This window comes from Phoxinus phoxinus (genome assembly GCF_949152265.1).
Source record: "Phoxinus phoxinus genome assembly, chromosome: 19".
NCBI classification, from domain to species: Eukaryota; Metazoa; Chordata; class Actinopteri; order Cypriniformes; family Leuciscidae; genus Phoxinus; species Phoxinus phoxinus.
The window spans coordinates 26244340-26267013 of record NC_136894.1 but is presented as its reverse complement, the minus strand read 5'-3'; the positions used below and the strand labels follow the sequence as shown (position 1 = coordinate 26267013).

Sequence of the window (22674 nt, the reverse complement as noted above, 5' to 3'; positions counted from 1 at the left end):
CTAGAGAAGGCATCATTTGTTTTGAGTTTTAATCTTGTATTGTCTGAAAAAGCCTTCAAATATCTATAGGAACAAGGACCTATCTAGGATGTAAGAGTGCTGCAAGGATGATGTCAAAACCCGGAAGGCGAATTCACCAACAGTTTCCCTCGAGATTTTCCCATGGCGTTTTTCAATTTATGAGTAAAATAAGGTAAATATAACGTCAACATAATGACGATACTTGAACGTCTTGTTAAACAATGTTTACTGCACACTCACCCCAAGCTGTCTTACCTAGTTACTTATAACCTGGATTTTAAAAAACACACAAAAAAAGCTTCAAAATTCACATTTTCGATATGGGTGTGTAAGTTACATCGTAGAGCAAAACGTTCAAGTATGGTCACATGAAAATCTTGAAGGAACCAGCGGCGAATTAGTCTTCCGGGTTTTTGATGTCATCCTTGCAGCACTTTATGGCCTGTAGCAATATACAACAAGCTGGTACAAACTGAACAAGAATTCAAAACGGTTGTGTCATAATATGATAATACTGTACTCACTGTTTTTTCTTTTATTCCACAGAGCATATCCCTTCACTCCGGGTCACTTCCAGACTGCCTGTCCTGTATAAGAGGTTATTTTGGGCAAGTAAGCATCTTCTAAATAACTTTCATAAAAACAAATATTGTACTAAACACACAGACATCAAATTCACAGCATATTACACATTAAGTGGGGTTTAGAGATTACAAGACCACTATTAATTAAGCTTCTGTTTTGCATTTTTCTATTTTAATACAAATGGTTTCCATTACTAATATCTAATTTTTTTTGTAATATTCATGAACCCAAACTTATATTTAAACCTTCAAAACAAACAGATTTTGAATCACAAAGGTTCAATGTGGACTCAGAATTTTGAGCCTACAATATATTCATTCAATAGATGGTAATTTGAAGTAATGTTAAACAGGTAAGGCATGTTACAATTCACTCACAGCACACACACACACACACACCAGCACTGCCTCTAAAATCTCAGTTTCGTCACTTTATTAAATGAGTTCAATTTATTCTGACAAGCTCTCTCCATTCGTCTCTCTTTGTCTCAGGACACGATTCCCCTGGGCCGAAACGTTGAGGCAGAAAGTTCCAACAATTAACAAAAAAGGGTAATAATAGGCTAACGTTTGTACGGTAGGCTTAAGGCAGAGACAAGGGGGAGGGCAGGATTACAGGAGACTTCGCTGGCTGGTCTCAATTCATTTAACAAGCCTTAAAGGGGAGGAAAATAAACTTCAAAGCCAAATACACATTAAAAAAAAAAAAATCACATTTTTCTAAGAGCACACATACATGTTGCTGTGGGCTTGATTCACAGATGTCAGATTAAAGAATAAACACATTCTATTGTCTTTGTGGCGGTTTTGCCAATCTGGCTTGAAGCCTCAAAGAGCCGCAGTATTTCAAGCCATTGATTCGCTTCAGAGAATCCGCGTCCTTCTCATGAAAAACAGACCGTATGAGCATGACTTCCATTGCACCTTTGCAAAAATGTGCTCAAATCGCCAAGTCGAGAACAAAGCATGGCCCTGTTGGACAAGCACCTCAAGTTTTACTCCATTTCCCTCCCAAACTAAGTGCGGAGCTTATGAACTGACATACAGTACGCTGATAAGAGTTACTATTTCACAGAAAAGTGAAACTTTCAGCCCCAACATTGCAGTGCAAAACAATAAATACTGTAAATGACAAACAAAATGAACGCGGACATCTTCAAAGCTAAGACAAGACAGCCCAAGAGAGATGAAGGGAGAGAAAGACAACACAAAAGTGGTACAGTGTTGATATTTACATCTTGCACAGGGCTTAAAAAACCAAAGTATATTTACATAAAGATGGGTGGAGCAAACCTGGTCAAAGCACACCCTCTGAACAAAACCAAAAAAAAAAAAGAATAAGGAAACAAAACAGGAGAATAGCATGAACATCACAGAAAGTTGGAAGATGGGCCTTTGAGGGCCTCAGAACAGGGTTTATTGAGAAGCTAACATATGTGTTCTCAACAAAAGAAAAGATATCGGTCATTTTGTGGATCGATACGATTGACAGACCATTTAACGTTACGATTCTAAACTCGTGTGGAGATTTCACAAACATTTTATAGAACTGTTCTACCACAAAGGCCTTTAAATACAAGAGTAGCTTAATTGCTCAGAAAAATGATGTTGACTGAAATGCTAAAACAGAAACGTTCTGAAACACTGAATTATGATGCATGGTTCAGTCTCCAGGCCTGATGTCATTCAAAAATGACTTTGAACGGATGAAGACTTTAATCTCACAAGCATAAATTAAAAAGCCTAGACCCGGAGCATCATTAAAAGTTAATGATAATGCCCAGGAATATAAAGTCACTTCAGTACAACAATATTAATATGCTATTGTCCTGCATACGTCTTTCAATCATTACTTCCCTTCTTCATGGTCAACAATAACTTTTAACAGTTTCCCAACTCTCTCTTCTTCGCTGTGCCTTTATTCCACAAGGAAAAGTCTACAGATGCTTTCTCAAATGTCCCTCCACTTGAAAACCATAAATAAATGTACTGAAAGGTAAAAGCAAGATATTAAAATAACTGTATAAAACCACAACATTTAGTCCCGCCTCTTTTGCTTGACATTTACAAGATAAATAATTTACCGTGACTGCTTGTTCCCTGCGAAATGTATTATACCTCAAATAGGGAGATGGAGAGGGATGAGTGAGCGTTACTGCTCAACAAATCAAGGTAAAACATCCACTGTAAATGTTAATTTAAATAAATTAAGATAAAAATTAGACAGAGGACCTGCCCCTAGCCACTGAACCAATCGCATTTGACCTCCAAAGCACGTGTGGTGTTGCGTTATGGATGCGTGTGAGCTTTGCTACGGGCCTACGCAGCCGTTCTGGGCTCGATATTATCGACTACCTCTATTATCTGAAGCAAATATTAGCAGTATAACTCTGTTTGTTGTTGTTTGTTGCATGTACATGGCAGTGTGTCGGTGTGTGTGTGTGTGTGTGTGTGTGTGTGTGTGTGTGTGTGTGTGTACAGTACGGTTCTCAGTAGACAGTCAGCAAACATCAGGCTTTCCAGACTGCCGTGCAGTCACTGGTAATTCTGAAACGCGTGACACCTGAATCAGTCTGTAAATGTGTGAATTAGAGCTATAGGGAGGAGAAGCCGTCTATGAGGTAAAGAGGGTGTAAGACTGTGTATGTGTTTGTCAGAGGGAGAGATGTGCGCTGTGGTGGCTCAGATGCTGTCGTGTGTAAGCTTGTTTTTCGAGTCACAGCCTCAGGTGCTGTTGGTCAGAGTAGATCCAGGCTGTACAGAACCTTCAGAGCCATCTGACAGAGAAGAGAGAGGACAAAACAAAAAGAGGACTTTGAAAAATAACATTTGTCAGCGTGATCCATACTCCATACTTGACACAAGGCTCCATACTTACACACACACAAAATACATCCAAGTACCTTTCAAAAGCTTTGGGTCAGCAACTTTCTATTCAGCAAAGAATCCCGGGTTTCCACAAAAATTAAGCAGCACAATTGTTTTCAACATTGATAATAAAAAAATATGTCAGCATATTAGATTTATTTCTGAATGATCATGTGATTGCAATATGTTAACTCAGCAAGCATAAGAGACTTCTTTAAAAAAAAAAAAAAAAAAAAAAAAAAAAAAGATATATATATATATATATCTTACCAACCCCAAAACTTTTCAATAATAGTGTAACACAGTGGTTCCCAAACTTTTTCTGCCAGGCCCGATTTTGAAGATAAAAATACATTTCAAGCCCCACACCCACATAAACACACTCTCAGACGTAACCGTGTTTAAATTGAAAAGTTAAACAAAAGTGACGTGCTTCCAAGTATAATGTCCCACACACACACACAGCAGTGGGCAGCCATTTTTGCTGCAGTGCCGGAGAGCGATTGTGGGTTAGGTTTGGAGCGCTGTTCATTCACTCCCCCACCTACATTTCCTGCCGGTACCGAGACTCGAACCCGTGACCTTTGGTTTACAAGTCTGAGACTCTAACCCAACTGCCCCGACTAAAACATTGTAATTATAACAGTAATACAAGTTCTCAACTCCAATGGGCTTCTCTTTGTGTTCATGATGTGAAGTCTCTAAGTGGCATATTAACTTGCTCGGCTTCATACTGTCACAAACTTCTACAATGCGGGTAAATCATTTGCATATGCAACTAAATCTTCACTCTGGGCGATTAAATAATGTCTATCATTAGCCACTGGCTAATAAATTCTTAGCTTCTAACACACACTCTTGCAGTTAAAATCTAAGTATTAGTTTAGCAGCATAGATATATGTTCACTCGCTGAACACTGACAATGTGATTAATATTCATGAACCCAGCAGCTCATCAATCCTTAGCGTGTTGTATATTGTTATTAGTAGTAGAATTAGTAGTATTAATTATCTTTTAATAATAATTTATCTATGTATATAATCTGTTTAGTTAATTCACTCACTGAATGACCAACAATATCTTAAGCCCCACCACCAGTCCTAAATTCAGTTAAAATGACAAATATGCATTCATATATGGTTACCAAGTTTTAGTTCCAATTACTAAAGTTCTATCATTAAATAGTGATTATAATAATATCATGCTTGATTGACTGATGTTAAGTGTGTAAGTACTGAAAAATTGTCATTTTGTGTCAGAAGTTGCACAAGCTCTTGGGGTATTCTCTATTCGCTTTAAAACGTCACGGTTAATTAATTGTAAAGGCTCTGCTACACTGAGCGGTTCTGTTGCAACTTGCACAAAACTGATTTTTTTTTACATTTTATACACCAACAGAACATGAATTTTGCGGGGGGAGGAAGCATATATTTTTTAAATGTAGTCTCTAATGTAGTCCTCCCAAGACCTCCAGTCAGTGAACTTACATATGTAATATAGTTGATCAAAAGAGCCTTTCAGACAGAGGTAAAGCAGAGGTTTAGTTTTTTTTTAAAGGTAAATGCATGGCTAATATGTAGCTTATATTTAATTGCAAAGAGACAATGACTTTTAATTACCTCAGGTCCAAATGAAATGTAGAAAGAATGCATAAACTGAAAAAAAAACGAATTCTTTGATCTATTTCCATTTGTAATTTTAAAAGGGAAATAGAAATACTGACATGGATTTAAAGAGCAGAGGTCACTTTTCTTTAATTCCAAAGGGAGAGATGGACTTTTGTTTGTCTTTATTATTCATTTTTTGTTGTATTATTTGGTAACTGTTATTTCTGTTTCAAAAGGCAGCAATAAATAACACTTTAAAAGCTAAAGAGTGTTCATGTGATTTTATAATGTTGTGAAATTAATGAATGCATAACAAACAAAAAAATGTCATAACTCTGGGACCCCCAGTTTGGGAACCACTGGTGTAACAGGAGTTAAATGCGCTGTGAAGGCATTACTACATCAGGAAATTAATTTCAGAAGAAAATCGTCCATGAAAGATAATGAAAGAAAGCATTTTCCTCATTAAACAAAAAGCACTGATGAATCATGCACAATAAAACAACAGGAAGACTTTATTAACATAACATTTTGCCCCCATTAAATGCTTAACCCCATTCACTCCCAGACCATCACTAAAAAGAATAACAGCATTACCGTTGGAGGACGCTACGGTTTGTGCACGGGCATGAGGTGGAATGAGAGTGGAATTGAGCTGGGGCTGAATCATCAGCTCTGAAATAAAGAGAAACACACTCTGTTGACATCTCTGAGAGGAACAAACAACTAAGAACAACTAACATATCAAGTGCTCTTTTAGAAACAGAAACGATTAACACACTATCCCATAAAATATCACTAAGCAATACCGAAGAAAACCAAATCCAAGAAAAGAAACCGGATAATTTTGTAGGAGCTGAGCAAAGTGCAGCTAGTCTCCTCTAAATCACTTCTGTAGCATTTCATTTTTTTCCCTGAAGTCCAATTATGTTAGTCAAGGTTTCTTGCATCAAACGTAGTTGTAATTTAGCTTTGCATGACCATTTGCTGCCCGCTTTCTAACCCTTAGAATTAAAGGAATGGTTCATCCATAAATGAAAATTCTGTCATAATTTACACACACTCATGTCTTTCCAAACCTGTATTAATTTATTTCTTCTGTGGATCACAAAAAGAGATTTGTACTGGCCGCTCTTGTCCATGCAATTCATTTCCATGGGAAATTAAGCTTTCAAGCTTCAAAAAGGCCGTAACAGTATCAAAGTAGTCTAAACAATTACGTCTGAAGTCTTCTGGTCAAACGGGGTTTGGGGTCGGTAGAATTTTATAATGTTTTTGAAATAATTATCTTATGCTCACCAAAGCTGCATTAGTTTGATCAAAAGTAAAAACAGTAAAACTGTGAACATGACACATGGATTGTGTTATTTATACTGCCTTTTATGGAGAGGATCAAAGTGCTTAATAGTAAAACGATTATTAATGTGTGATTGGTTCAGCTCTGAACAAGCCGTTACTGCAGGCTAATTTTAATAAAGGCTCTGGGTGCACTGGAGGGATTTCTGATGTCTGCATTAAGTGATTCTTACAGGTGGAATTACAGAAAAGGCTGATTAAATACCCTGATCCGAATCCTTGTTCTGAGACTAAATAGCCTCAGGATAAAACTGATACTAGTCTTGTGGAAATCTGTTTTGAGATGCATTACTTGAATGACATCTGTTTGTTATCGGTGAGAAGTTTGATCCAAAGTAAACGCATGAGAGGCTCATGTGACTCACCTGTCATGGTGAAGTTGAAGAGCGGAGGCAGCTCTCGACCGCTGGGCAGACGGGTGCCAGGTTGGCGCAGCTCTTCAAAGAAGGTGTGGGCGCAAGCCTGAAGCGGGGACAGTCGTTTCACTGGTGTGTACTCTAACAGCTGAGAGCACAGGGCTATTGCCTCAGGAGGAGTTCTTGGTTTAAACACCTGTGGAGGAATTATATTAAAAAAGAAATGAGAAACGAGAGGAAACAACACGAGAGTTAAAAGACAGATCACTGACATTAGCTACTCTCTGGAAAAATGTTTTACTCGATCCACTAGTAAAAAAAAAAAGGATCTTTGTAAGATATTCAAGAATAGTCTTTTACCTCACATGTCAGTCATTTGGTCTTTTCCTGTTTAAGTGAACAGTTCTTGACCAGAATAAGCAGTAAACTTGCCAAATGTCCAAAGAGGTTACTTGAGAAAATGTATAAGCCAGTCTTGTAACACTGCTAACAGATACCTCAAGGCTTTGGCCGTAAATATAAGCCAGATATGGGTGTGAGATTTTACCTTGGTCCATGGATGTGCTTTGATCTGTGGAAATTTGAACTCAGTGTAGTTCGGGTTCATTTCACGGATCTGTTCTCTTGTGGGTGTTCCAAGTACCTGAGCGGACAGACAGAAACAACTGAAGAATGCTGGGTTGAAAAAACGACAACATGTTTGTTAAGCAAACTTTGGTTAATCGGTCAAGGTTAATACTAGACCATTCTAAAATACATTTAGGTGATAGCCATGTGTAAGTCTTCAATGTAAAAACAAACTTGAGCATACCTAGATTTGAAATGAGTAAAAAACATTCTTCTTATACTAGGATTTATTTCATGTAACTTATTTCCGTGGCATTCATCCCATATGCTATTAATATAAGAGTTTATTACTGGTCTGAGATCAGAGGGTTGAATTTGACACTGAAATATTCAAGTTGAGAGCCTCTTCTGCAGAGATGTCTGCTTTCTCATTACCAGATAAACCAACATGACCTGGAACCCAGCAGAAAAATATACTGAAGATTTTCTATGCTACTTTAGCTAATATACTTATAATTATGGGATGATCCGTTTTTACAGACTCAATTGTCTGAAGGCAGTAGGTGAAGATATTTTAGAAATTTTGTTCTTGTCCATTTTCTATAATTTCTACAGCCAGGAGTGAAGCACGAGCTTCATCTGTAAAGGTAGAACTTTGTCCTGGGATTCACATGCCATGATATTTATCTCTAATTAATGCGTCTGCCGACTCATGTTTATCTGCTTCAGATCCATCTGTGAATACAGGTCTATGAAGGGGAAAACTGCATCTTAACTCCAAAAGATTTTGGCCGATATTCATGAGGGTGTGTTGTTGTCTTTTTTTGTTGATTCAGGGTTAATATGACATTTGACCTTTTCAGATCCCAGGAAGGAATATTGCAAAAGTGAGTCCAAGTTAAGATGTCCAAATTAATGTCCCGGTTCAACAAGTTATCATCATCATCCATCAAGGTCTAATATACCCAGGTCTGGCTCCCTATAAATAAAGATATTCCTGAAAAAAGACTGGTAAGAAGGCTGGATTACTTCTGGTCTGTTGTGGAGTGAAGGATCTCTGGCTTCTGTATAAAGACTCTGAACTGGAGAGATCCTAAGAGCTCCTGAGGCCAAACATATCCTTTGATTCTGTATAGTAGAACTGGATCTAAAGGTTCGGTTTCACAGAGCGATGCGGTACAGTACAGTCTGCAATTTTTGCTGTTTCCATTGACAGAAGTTGTGAATGGTACCCTAATTCCGAACTGTACCGTACCACTTTTTTGGGACCCTTCCGTTGGGGTACCTAGCACAGTAGTCACAGACGCAGAACGTTGATGGGTTGACAGAGAATCGTCACTTGTGCATGCTTTTTCAGCCTTTTTACTGTACCGTACCACTCGGTGGAAACGAGCCATTAAAAGAACACTCCACTTTTTTTGGAAAAAGCACGCTCCCTGTGCAAGCAGGTTGTCACGTTGGTTATGTTGACGGAAGTTAGCCTATTTTCAGGTGCTGCGTAATATCATTGCGCCTGCTGCACCCATGGTACGGTAACTATAGTATAGTTCCTAGCCATATCAGCCTAGAAAATTTCCGTCTGTCTTAGTACACGATGTAACTACAGAAAAGTTGAGGTTTAAATAGGAAAGATATTGAAACACTTTGGTCATTTTTTTTGAGAGATGCTAACTGTCTAATCAAATTCAATGATCTATGCTAAAAGTGCTAACGCCAGACCCGGAGATTGGCTGAATGGATCCGAAAATGGTAAAACTCAACTATTTAACTCTAGGGGAGTTGGAAAATGAGCCTATTTCCAAAAAAAGTGGAGTGTTCCTTTAAAGTACTGATCAAATTTAAAGGGTTAGTTTTACCTTTATGATCTCCACTAGCTGGTCCACACCACTGTCTCCAGGAAAGATGGGCTGCCCCAGCAGCAGTTCGGCCAGCACACATCCAGCTGACCAGACGTCAATGTTGGAGGTGTAGTCTGTCGCACCAAAGATGAGCTCAGGGGCGCGATAGTACCGTGAGCAGATATAAGAGACGTTAGGCTCACCCCTCACCAGCTGCTTTGCACTGAGACAGATTTGAATTATGAGACAAACTTTAATCAGGCAGTCGGTATGAAAAATGACAGATTTATACATCCTCAATAAAACAAACACTGAAACAAGCTCAACCCCACAAAATAGTCAAAAATCTCCCTCCATCCAGGCACAAAAAAAAGTGCACAGCACCACTGCTGTTCAAAAGATTCTGTATTAAATGCTTTGCAATAAATAAAAAAGGCAGAATATGACAGAACTGCTGGGAAACCAGCTCCAGAATAATACTCAAATCAATGCAGATGCACTTTCAAACAAAGCAATTATTCCACTCTGATGTGCATGCTCGGCCAAATAACTATTTTCAAGCTTTTTTCAGTTGCCAAATTGTCCACTTTTTTCCAGACACAAAAGCCAGTGTTCATGTTCCCTCAAAAGAAAAAGCAATGACTTGAATGCCAAAAAGTGCCTAAAACAATCACAAAAATAAATACTTGAAATTGCAATAAATTAAACAAATGTGGTCTGGATTGCAGTGGTCAACATGTCTGCCTGCCATCAAATAGTTCAAGTGTTCTTCATAAAAACAGCTCCGAAAAGAAACCGTTTTTAATGAGAATCCATCAAAAAGGGGGCCAGAGGAGGACAAAGGAACAAAGCAGAAAGACAATATGACCATCAGCATCAATATCTCAATGCATATTGCTTTTGTCAAAGAACAGAGAACATGAACAATGGCATTTGCTTACGTATTTAACAACCCAATCAGAAACAATACCTTGCATAAGGCCGCAGGCAGGGCGAGATAATGCATCGACAATATACACATCAAATCTAGACACCAACTAAGGCCCGCCCTTATAAAGAGGTGCACTCAGAATACAATGACTGTAATAGTGTAACACCCATTAAAACCGAACATAATGTTCACTGGCGGACATAAGGTCACATTTGAGAACCCATCAAATCTACCTGCTCGCTCTTGCTCTCTCACTCTCTCTCACACACACACACACACACACACACACACACACACACACGCAGCACTGACCTGCCAAAGTCACAGAGCTTGAGAACAGCTGTTTCTGGGTCCACCAGAAGGTTTTGTGGTTTGATATCTCGGTGACACACACCTTGGGAATGGATGTATGCCAAACTGCGGAAAAGCTGATACATATACACCTAAGAGAAAATAAAGGCAAGTAAGCAAAATATCTTTCTTTTTTCTTTAAAATAAAGATCTTTATCAGCCCCCATCTTTCCTTAATGAAGACTGATTAATGAGAAATTCTGTGTCGTTTTATTACTAGCATCTTGAAGAAAATTCAATGACATAAAACAATATTTTCCAAGCATCTATATTAAGTAATGTAATGCATTTATTTTTTATCTTTTCCAAAGTTAACAAAACAAAAAAATGTAAAATGCAAATTTGAACACCCCTCACATTTTAACCCATTCTGCCAAAATAATATACTTAATTATAAAAGTATTATTAATAATATTAGTATTATTTTCATTATTGTTGTTGTATTATTAACAGTATTATAAATAAATGAATGAATACATTATAACAATGTGACACATTTCTAAGTAAAACAGAATATTACGCAGGAAATGTACGGTAGGCTGAGGGACTTTGCACAATCAGTCAAATCTTGAAGATATTTATTTCCTGTCCATATGGCTTTGGTTATGTCAGAGGTGGTGAAAAGTAATTATTAAAGCAATAAGCCTTGAGAAGCTGTGTGTCACAGTTATTTCCCCACAATGGCAACAGCAAAACTATAAAAGAAATCCAATAAAACTCTAAACAGTTAAATTTATTAATCATGACCACAATAATTTTGTGCCAAGCAATATAGTTCTTCTAACTGTAGTAATATCAGTCAAACTGAAAGCTCCTTTGTGTTTGACAAACTGACGAATTGTGCAAAATAAGACCAAGGACATTTATTAAAATAATAAATCATGTGAATTTTAATTTTGTGTTGCCTTTAAGAAGTCAAGAATTGACTCAGTATTAGAGAATGTTCAGTCAACTTTACCTTCACATAAAAGATTGGAATAATGGCTTTAGCTTTGCTGAAGTGTCGTGACACCCTGTAGACGGTCTCGGGGACGTACTCCAGCACCAGATTGAGGTATACCTCATCCTTCTGTGGAATAAATATACATTCAATTGGTAGATTATTAAATATAATAACCTGTCAAAAAATAAATTGATGAAAAAGATGGCCAAAACAATTATTTTGGGAAAATCCTTGCATCTATATTTAGTGTAAATTAATATTTATGTATCATTCTATCGTGTAGTGTAGTTATGGAGAGGATATAAACCCTTTAAAATTACAACAAGATCATTAGACAACACTAGAACCACAGAACAGGCCATCAGAATGAAAAGAGTCACATTATCTTTTTAACCATTTCAACCTAATTCAGCGGGAATTCTCAAGAAATACACAAACATTTAAAAGTAGTGTACACATTGATTTCACTTTAAAGGTCATAATATAGAGCTTTGCAACAAATGTCACAGGTTTTTACCTTCTCTCCACTGCAATAGAAGAAATAGCGCAACCTCACTATATTGCAGTGGTCCAGTTTTCTCATGATCTGTAGTTCTCGATTCTTCATAAACACAGAAGAAAGACTGTTAGCATCTCTCCGGGATAAAAGACGTCACAATATTTACAAGCAAGTAATCACGACAGTACAAACACCCTAGAGCAGCCTGGGTTTCAGAGCCTTGTTCAAGGGTACAGTGTTTGCTTTGGTAGTGGACAGCACAAGTGGGTCATGTAAACGGTTAGCGGTTTCAGGCTAAAAGAAGGCGGCGTTGGTCAACTAAATGACCACATACTGGTGATATATTCACGTCAGAATATCACTGTGCATCGGAGAAGATCTCTTAACCCAAGACTGCTTTCCAAAAATCAGTGTACTGCCAATCTCTGAATGAAAACCATCGGTTGAGTGTCACGTAATATACAAAGAACTGGATACACTTATAGTTTGCTTAAAGGGGTCATCGGATGCAAAATTCACTTTTATATGGTGTTGTTTGTATATAAATGTGTGTTTGCACTGTGGACACAACCACCATACAATGAAAAAAATCCATTCACTACTTTTTTTTTAAATCCTCAAAGTCTAAACACTTAATAATCAAGCCGTTTGAATTTTCTGAGCAATATGATATTGTACATGCTCCGCCCACGACCACTGACACACTGTCCTGCATTAGCATATTTCCGCCCTCAGCCATTTTTATAGTGTCCGCCAACGCAACACTTTACAAGTCTTGTGTCGACACCCCCCATTGAAGAGAGGGGTGGGGTGAGCAGTTGCTCATTATCATTTAAAGAGGCATGCACTAACGGGTCGCTGTGAACAGAGCTGTTTGAGGAGGTAAAAGGGTGTTTTACATCATTGAGAAATTTAACCAAAGTATGTAACAAACTTTACATTTGAAGACCCTAAAGAATCATACCAACTTGAGGAAAATGGGCATCCGATGACCCCCTTTTTCTTTTTTTAAGTAATCCTCACATTTTACACCACCAACTTGTGGGACACAATCGGTGTTATTGCTGTTATAGTATTTAAACATTTTAAATTAGCTTTTTATTTTTTATTTCTCATTTTAATTTGAGTAATTTTGTTACGCGCTCTCGTATATATATATATATTAGAGATGAAACGGTATGAAAATTTCATATAACGATTATAGTGGACAAAATAATCATAGTTATCAATATTATTACAGTATTGTTGAATCACAGGTGAAATTGTGACAAAGTATTATAATATTATTTGACATTAACAACAAAAGATATGGAAATCGCATTTAGTTGCATTACAGAACAGACCTGCAAACCATTTATGGGTTGTGACCAGTGCTGTTACTAAAACCATTAAAATGTGTTTTTGGTCATTTAAATAAAGCAGAAATCAAAACAAATGTGTGTGTGAGTGTGTGTGTATATATATTGTAGTTTGTTTTATTGTAGTACAAAGTAATATTACTTTATACTACAAACAATATTACAAAGTAATAACATATTATATTAAATATAAATACTTAAAAAATATATTATTAAACAGATTGGGTCAACGTACCAATACGTTTGAATGTGTGTGTCGTGTCGTACCTTAAATCGCTTATCCTGAAGTACCTTCTTGATGGCCACCCACTCCTGACTGTCAATGAGGCGTGCCTGATACACCACGCCAAAGGAGCCATTACCGATCACCTTTATATCAGTATAGGACACCTCCTGCGGGCGATCCGGGCCCTGGCCTGGGGTGGCAACCACTGTGGTCACCTTTCCACTATCTCCTAAAACACATTTGAGACATTCGATCTGATTGACCAAAGCTGAGGTGCTTCCTGTAAATGAGCAAATATTATCAAATACATTCTTGCAGCAACTACATTAATTCAAAAAGCAATGCTATTCTCTAAATATACATATATTCCTACCTACTTGGCATATACAAGGTGTATTGGTTCATAACATATTAAGAAATTATTTTAATTAAAAGGTAAATTACTGAAAGTGTCTAGTGGTATAAAAACTGATATGCATATTTGGACAGAAACATAACCAAACCTTGTGCATAGTAAAAAGTGTAAAATAGTCTATTTGTCATTCTAAAGGAAACATGGCACATATTTCACTAAATACGGGCCTGTCCTGCCTGTGTCCTTCACACAGGACATTATGACAGTGGGCGTGCCGGGACAGGTAGTTACCACCTATTGAACATGCCCTAAAACCTAGTGAGTTGCCTAGTAAAACATCTGAACAATCACTGTAATGACAGAGCATTGTACTGGTTGTCAACCATTTATTCTCAAGTTTATGATAGTGTTTTAAATCCTAGTGTACTGCCTATTTAGATAACATTATCCACATGTTACAAATGCATACAAAATACTGACTAGGCTACTGCAATATTTTTGGGCATAGTATTGCCATGGTATTTATTTTCTCCCTCTGGTAGCACAATGGTTTTCTTTAAGTATCAAGTACCATGTAAATATCAATGCACATGAATATGGAAATCAGTACGATGTTATACCAAAGTACCATGGTATTAGCGTCACTGTACCATGATAACGCAACAGGACTTTGTGTTAATGTCCCAAAAGGCTGTCTACACGCCTCAAAAGGTTTTGAGGCCGAGTCAATAGCTCTCGTTAATAATAACTTAACTCAGAATTTTGACAATTTTCCTTGGCTAGCATGGGCTAGTTTCGTGGAGATGACATAACAGTCAATATCAAGAAAGCATGGGTGTGTTATTTAATTATACAAGCGACAGGTTCATTAAACACTCATAATTGAGATAACTTCGCGTATATACTCACTAGCTAGTTTTAAATTTGAGCAAGCCGATGAACTATCCGCCGAGGCCTGTGAGACCCCGGCCTTTCCTGCGTTGCTCCCCACGACAGCGGTGGTTCCGGCGGATGCTGCAGCGGCTCCGGACGCCCCCTGAGGCTCAGCGAACGAGCTCGTCCTGGGCCGTCCGCTGCCGCTCATATCTGACTGAAAGTGTGCCGAGGCTGGGGGGCGATGATCAGCTGTTCCCTCGACGACTTGGCTTGGTGCTGGGTGAAACATTTAGTTAAAAACGAAAAGATGACAAACGTTTAGCCGCGACCCTCAGCGTTCACCCACTCTCTCACGCGCTGAGAATACGCGCAGCCTCATGGGGAATGCAGTTCGAGCGCACTGTAGGCTCACTATATTGATCCAGACTATAAAAAAAAAACTACAGGAGCAGGTGTCATACACCTGAGCAGAGGGGTCACTACCTGCATCTAACTTTATCATGCACAATTAGTTATTTGTGTATTATACACATCAAATAATAAGAAAGAAAGAAAGAAAGAAAGAAAGAAAGAATTAAAATACATATTAATAAAAATACATTAAAACTCTTATTAATAAAAAAACTAATAATGTCTAATAACTAAGACAGATAAAGAGAATGCACATTAAAACAGATTATAAAAATAACCTATTATTTAGTTTATTCATGTGCTTTATCTCTGTATATATATATATATATATATATATATATATATATATGCATACTATATATAGAATAAAAAAAAAAACATTTATATTTGTGTTAATAATAATTTTAAAAAGTATCTGTATATAATTGTGGATATTTAGTTACTGTTTTAAGTTCTAATTTACAAACAGGACCAGAAAACATACACAACATGAGCATCTAAAATTTCGACCATATCTATATCATACACTACTTCGCTTGTAAAAATTCAACCACACAAGAACTGCACAAAAACCAAGCATTGTGTTAGGTCTTTAATTTTTTCAATAATCTCTTGTTTAGAAATATTGCACATGGTCAACATGCCTGTTGATGAGTTTACACTCACCTTTCTCATTCTAAAACTCCTTCTCCAAAGTAACGACAGTTTATTGGATACACAATCATAAGGTGTACACGCATACATGTGCAGGTATGTGTGTGTGTGTGTGTGCAAGCATTTGTCTGTTGCTGGGGGAGGGAAAGAAAGGGCAGATAAGTCAAGTTAAGAATCGAGTTGGTCAGTAGCCAGCATATGCTAACAGTCTTTTGATGTAGTGCCACTGCTTTTCTGGCAGGGGAAATATGAATAGCATTTGCTTGGGAGTAAGTTTGATTTGTCAAGGTGCATGTAATGTACGCACATACGCTCGCACACACACAGACATCTGTATATCATGGGACATATAGAAATATATAGGTATATTTATACATTTATACTGTCACACATTCAAGTGAAGACTGAGTAGCATTTTTATACTCATCACTCCTTCTCTTTCAGCAAAACCAGACGCAAGAAAGTGCTAGGTTACATTTTTTTTTCTTTTCTTTTTCAGATTTTAGTTTGTTCAGTTTGGATTTCTCTCTCGATACTCGCTTCTAAATTCTGAATTTTTTTTCCCACTCTCTTTTCAACATATATATCATTTTATTACAGCTTGTACAGTGAAAATCTATGGCACTAACAGGTCACTCGTCTACTTCAAAAAAAATCCCACCCACGTCCTATTGCACCAATGAAAGAAGAGGCAGAGTAAGAAAGAGGAGATCCTGAGAAATGCCGCCCCAGCGCTGGTCTCGGGTCAGCTTTCCCTTGCGTAATCCTGAATCGAAGTCCTCGCAGGCTACAAAGCTTGCTCTGACTCCAGACCAGTGCTTCAAGTGGCGCTTTCCATCAACACTTCAGTTAAAAGTCTTAAGGAGATGAAAAAATAAGGGCTTTCCTTACGGGGTTGCGGAAAAGGAGAATCGAACGCAATGGAACAAAGTCGTCGGTTAGTTTTTAAATATCTAAAAACAAATACTTTCCTGATTTAAATCATGGTCTAGGACCATATATTGTGCAAACACCTGATTGAAATATAAAAAAGAAAGAAAGAAACGAGGAAAAGAACACAGAGAGAGCCTCGTGCCCACCCTCTGCCCCCCTCCCCAGCCATTACGGTTATATATATATATATGTATATATATATATATATATATATACAGTGTACGGGGAAAAGCCTAAGTCGGCGGCCAGAGAAGAGGAGCTTCAGCTAAGAGGCTAAAACACAGTCTTTTTTTTTTTTTTTCAACGTAATTGCTCCAACACTTAGATAGCTGGATTAGTCCATGCTGAAAATATTACTATAGTAAGAAGAAGAGAGGCGCAAGCTAATACAAAAAAAGATATCAGTCAGTTCCACCGTTACGACACAACAACAAAACGACAAAGCATATCTACACGTTGATTCAAAGAGGGGTAGTGTCTCTATTCATTTTCGTCTTCTTTTGTAAGATTCTTCCGAGGTTAGGACAATGTTTTCCTCTCTCGCTGTGAGTGTGCTGTGTTGTTGTTGTTGTTATGCGATTGTGGCGGTCGCTGTAGCCTCTGTTTTCTGCTCCGCTGGTCTACGTGATTACGAGTCTTGAGTTTGTTGCTTCTGGGACAAAAAAAAAAAAACCTGTTGTGAATTTACAGCCCGTGCTGAAGAACAGTAACAGCCGATGCGTGTACCCCGCCACGGGGTGTAACATTTGCACGAAGACCCTTCTCCTCCCCGGCTATTGCTTTCCTCGGTCTCTAAAAATGAAAGTGCAAGCGCATTTGTTCCCCCACCCCATCCCCGTTTTGAATTGAAAGTTACCGGTACCTCAAACAGTCTAATTTCTCTTCTAAAACATTCAGTCCATTGTGCTAGCCCCATGTGGGGTCTTTACTGAGCATGTGCAGACAGGCTGGTTTGGTGCTGCCTGTGGTGCAGCATTGAAGGGCTCTAAAATTCGGACAGAAAGTGATGCCCGCCCTAATGCAGAGGTGGACCAATGACTGCCCCGACACTAGTGGCATATGCAAATGAGTGCGACCACATGCGCTATTTGTAATAGTTCCTTGTGCAAGTCATTAATGTGTGAAAGTGATATTGTTATGTAATTGCATAACGTGTGTGAACATGTGCGTGTTTGCGTGTGTAACTGTGCATAACAACAGAACATCAACGAAGTGAACGCAATGGCAACGAAATCAGTTCGCTTAGAAATGAAGCAAAATCCACATAAGTGCTGTACTGTCAGCGGAAATGGTTTTACACATTTCTACAATCCATCCCTACATTCATCTTTCATCCTTTCCGTTCTCAGTCGTTCTTCATCTCGATTCCTGCGGGTCGCCCTCGTCTTTCTTTGGCTCTTCCGTGGCCCTGCTCCTCTCTTCTGGCTCGGAGTTCTCCCTGGGCGCTGGATTGGATGGTCCAGATGTAGAGGCGAAGTCAGAGCCGGCAAGAGCCACGCCTCCCACAAGTTCAGAACTGCCGGCGGTCTGCATGATCTTCTGCCTTACCTCGCGAATCTTCAGCTGCAGGCACAGCTTGTTGGGAAACGTGTCAGAGTAGCGAGCTTGGAAGGCAGCTGTGGCTTGCGCTGTAACAGAAAATTTAAATATGCATGCTGAGTTCCACCTTCCCAATGATGGCGGAGGAATTTTTTCAGTTGTTGTAATGTTAGCATTAAACAAACAAAAAAATGTAATATGAACATTAATATGCATTTGACACAACAAATCAGATATCTGTGAAATAGTCTAGAGAAATAGTCTTTTTTTTTTATATAATTAATAGTCAAACCTGAAATGTAAATCGTTACAATTATAAATGTACACAATCATTTTTATTGAGTGGTTATTTTTCTACACAAACAAAGTACACCACTGTTCAAAAGTTTGGAGATTGTTTTATGCTTTTGAAAGAAGTCTCTTATGCTCACCAAGGCTACATTTATTTGATTAAAAAATATAGTAAAAACCAGGGCTGGGCATTGACACAAATTCCTCTATTCGATTACGATTTGATACTGACTAATTGTGGCCTGTCAGGTACAGTACATGGCAAATTTCCTAATGGTGTAAACTATACAGGGAACCCAAGTTGGTACATTACTATAATATTAAAAGTAACTGATTTTTATGCTACTTACATTTAAATTACATATAAAGAAGGTTTAATAATGATATTGTATAATAGGCCTAAATGTATGATGAATATGCAATATAGTGTATGTATTTATCAAAATGCTCCACTCTAAAGTACATTTTTAATGGCTTATCTGAGGTAAATATAACATTCCGTGACAATTATTTACAAGTTCTTTTATTTATGTCTTTCCGCGGTTGAAACACTGATTGAGAGATTACATGAGACATGATACAGATTTTGGTAAGTTGTACTGTATCTTTCAACATACCTTCTGATGTTCAATCATGTTTATTATACAGGGAGATGTCAACTTGATGTTACCTGAGGGGAAGAAGCCGTGCTCCTGGAAGAGTTGCATGACGAGTGCACGCCGCTGGTCCAGCATCCGACGCAGAGAGGAGGGCGGCACGCGGTCCAGCTCCTCCAAAATATGCTCCGTCTCTCCAACTGATAAACACAGAAGACAAGAAAACATATATAAATAAATATCTTTATGTGTGGGTTAATGAGAGTGAGCTTAAACATAAAAATGAGCCCACCAGCCCTATCGAAGGTGAAGATGTCCCCTTCACACTTGGCAGCACTCTTGGGTGTGTTGGGCTCTGAGCTGCAGCTGGACAGGCGACGACTCTTCCTCCTTGGTGAACCGGGGTCGTCGGCGGAGTCTAGATCTAGGGAAGAGAAGAAAAGAGAAGATCAAAATCACACAAAAAAAGCAGATAACAATTCAAATAATGGCTTTATAAACAAATTCTCATTATATTTATCATTTGCTCTCACCTGTAGAGTTCCTCCTCTTCTTGCGGTAGCTGCCCAGTATGGCTCTAGGGGAAGTTGCTAGACTCTGTAGATTGGGAGAGGGCAGCACCTCTTCAGGCCTGAACTCCGGCAGCTCTTTAAGACGCTCTTCAAAAGTGGAGCCAAACAGCGTCCTGAGAAAGAGCAAATATAGTTTTTAGAAAATTAAATATAATGATGAATCTGACATATCAGCAGAGAAATAATGTACGTCACATATATAGTACGGTAGTTCTTCAATGAGGTGAGCAGAAATGCAAAGAAATGACTACCGGTACCATTTTGGCGTAAATTAATGGATAGGCTTATTAAACCGTCTACAACTATCAGTTTTCCCTTCCAGGTAAAATATTGTCATGGCTGAGCAAACGTTTGAAGAGAATCTTGAAGTGAAGTTAGTAAACTGTCAACATGGCAATGGCACATATATTTTGAAGGTCTATTGAACCCTTGAGTACTAAGGTGAGTTAATAGTACAGTATCGCAAGGATGTACGTTAAATATGTATCCTGGACCACATGTTTGTAATTCACTGGCCAAGAATTTACTGCATATTATGTTTTTGGCCACCCATGATACAATCAATATGTTCATGTCAATGGCTTCGACCAGTGTTTTAATTGTTAAATAAATTAAAACTAATTGAAAGTGAAAAAGCAAAAATAAAATGAAACGTGCATAATAGATTAAAACCTAAAAATAAACAAAAACGGTTGTCAACTGTTTTCTAGGCAACTAACTGAAATAAAACCAGTTTAAAGGGATAGTTCACCCAAAAAGTCATTAATTACTCCCCGTCATGTCGTACCGAACCCATAAGACATTTGTTCATCTTCGGAACACAAATGAAGATCTTTTTGATGAAATCTGAGAGATTTCTGTCCCTCCATTGACAGCTATAATGCAACTGCCACTTTGGTGCTTCAAAAAGTTAATAAAGAGATCGTAAAACAAACCCATATGAATAGAGCGGTTTAGTCCAAATTTTGGTTGGTTGACGTTGGTTCTCACACGTGCTTGAGCTTCCGTTGACCATATCTGATGAGTGCGTTGATGAATATTTATGTAAAATTCAATCTGTTCATCATATAAAGCGATTTCAGAAAATTGACTAAACAGCTCAATTCATATGGATTAGTTTTACGATCTCTTTACGAACTTTTTGAAACGTCAGTGTCAGTTGTGTTAGTGTAGCTGTCAATGGAGGGACAGAAATCTCTCAGATTTCAGCAAAAAGATCTTCATTTGTGTTCCAAAGATGAACGAAAGTCGTATGGGTTTGGAACGACATGAGGATGAAGATGTCAAAATTACTAAAACTTAAACTAAAAATAATAAACATAAAAGGCCATTTAAAATATGAATTAATACTATAATAGTATATAAATACTAAAATAACACTGCTAGTCTAGTCAACGTGTAATCTATGGCACAGCCACTCACTTGTCACCAGCATCAGCAGGGCTTTTCAGTGGAGGTGGGCGGAACTTGGTCTTTTTAGCTGAAGGAGTGTCATTCTGCAAAGGCGGTGGCAGGGGGTCCAAAACAGAAGATTCCCTGCGCCCTGACTGAAAGAAAAAATAAAATTTGATCAATGGAGAACATGGTGATTCGATCTTGCACAATGAAGTTTTGTTTGAGAACTATTTAAATTGATCAAAGTTGGATTGTACAGCTGAAAAAAGCATCTTACTTCTCGACTCTCATCTTTGTTGTTGGTCTCAGCTTGAGTCTCTGTCTCCCCTTCCATCGCTCCTGCGGCTTCAACTCTCTCTGTTTGAGACAGGCCCTCTCCCACATCTCTCGCATACTCTCGCTCCAGTTTGCTCCCTTTCTTTCCGTCCTCCTTCCCTTCGCAATGCTGACCTGTAGAACATTTTGAATGTGACTTTGAGAGACTGCAAACCCATTCTGTATGAGACAAATGCTTGATCAATATTTAATAACTGATGTTAAAGACGTCGAAATGGCCAAAATATACATCTTGTGAAGTAGCGATTTTCTTTTCTTTTTTAACTAACTTTTGATAAATTTAAAGGAGTCATGACATGAGAAACCAAATTTGCCTTGATCTTTTGGTATATAAGAGGTCTTAGTACCATTAAAACGTCCTGCAAGTTTCATAGCTTAAGACTTCCTCCCCATTATAAAAGAATCATTTATTTAATCAAGCTCTAAATACAGCTCGTTCTGGATCCATGGTAAGAAGTGACGTCACGGTACGAAGTGACGTACCAGCGTTTGCATATAGACCGCCTCCAGCACAAGACAACTACGCTTAAAGCACAAGGCAACTACGCTCATTTCGTATCATTGCCGCGCGCCTCACAAGTGTTCAGTCGACGGACAGCGAGTGGGTCTGTGTACAGGGAAATTACGATGCCACGCAGATGTGCTGTTCCTGGCTGTGGACAAACAACATCTTTGAATACGCTGCCGAAAGATCCAGTCGTCAGGGAAAAATGGATGCACTTTATTTTTTGCGGATGTCTCAGTCACGGCAGTGTTAGTTTAAGCGTTTGTTCTATACATTTGAAGGATGACTGTTTTGAGAACAAATCCCAAAATGATGCTGGCTTTGCCAGAAAACTGTTGCTCAAAGATAAGTCCGTGTCGACTATTCTGGGCTCAACAACGATGACGCAAACTGTAAGTAATGTATTTAAAACTTTAAACTACTTTTTAAATACGCCGAATCCGCAAATGTTCTGGCTGGGGGCGTTAATAATTGATGCATAGGCACTGACGTTAGCCAATCATAACAGTGGGCGTTAACACTGAACTCTTAAAGTGTTAGTTCACCCAAAAATGAAAATAATGTCATTAATGACTCACCCTCATGTCGTTCTAAGCCCGTAAGACCTTCGTCTTCGGAACACAGTTTAAGATATTTTAGATTTAGTCCGAGAGCTTTCTGTCCGTCCATTGAAAATGTATATACAGTATACTGTCCATGTCCATA

The 22674-nt window shown here is 38.2% G+C and overlaps 2 protein-coding genes across 6 annotated transcripts in view; both read right to left on the bottom strand.

The window, feature by feature from the left end:
* Positions 1-1017: 1017 nt before the first annotated feature.
* Positions 1018-15206, bottom strand: gsk3aa (glycogen synthase kinase 3 alpha a). 2 transcript variants are annotated; one of them, XM_079589785.1, is made up of 10 exons: positions 14771-15206; positions 13548-13735; positions 11941-12024; positions 11439-11549; positions 10442-10572; positions 9217-9421; positions 7341-7436; positions 6803-6989; positions 5679-5756; positions 1018-3382 (listed from the first exon to the last, which is right to left on the bottom strand). In XM_079589785.1, the coding sequence occupies exons 1-10, from the start codon at positions 15024-15026 to the stop codon at positions 3330-3332; spliced, it is 1389 nt and encodes a 462-aa protein (XP_079445911.1). In that variant the 5' UTR covers positions 15027-15206; the 3' UTR covers positions 1018-3329. The 2 variants fall into 2 exon arrangements, with proteins under 2 accessions (XP_079445911.1, XP_079445910.1); XM_079589784.1 differs by lacking the exon at positions 5679-5756 and having other exon boundaries at positions 14771-15139.
* A 1830-nt stretch (positions 15207-17036) lies between these two features.
* The window catches only part of cica (capicua transcriptional repressor a), a 28422-nt gene continuing 22784 nt past the window's right edge, over positions 17037-22674 (bottom strand). For 2 of the 4 annotated variants that reach the window (XM_079591810.1, XM_079591812.1), the window contains exons 15-21: positions 21406-21578; positions 21156-21280; positions 19695-19846; positions 19454-19585; positions 19236-19361; positions 18057-18363; positions 17037-17387 (exon numbers count right to left, since the gene is read on the bottom strand). In XM_079591810.1, coding sequence (XP_079447936.1) covers positions 18092-18363; positions 19236-19361; positions 19454-19585; positions 19695-19846; positions 21156-21280; positions 21406-21578 — 980 coding nt within the window. In that variant the 3' untranslated portion in view covers positions 17037-17387; positions 18057-18091. Of the gene's footprint in view, positions 17388-17944; positions 18364-19235; positions 19362-19453; positions 19586-19694; positions 19847-21155; positions 21281-21405; positions 21579-22674 lie in introns of those variants that run through there. The other 2 variants (XM_079591809.1, XM_079591811.1) reach the window with 1 other exon arrangement.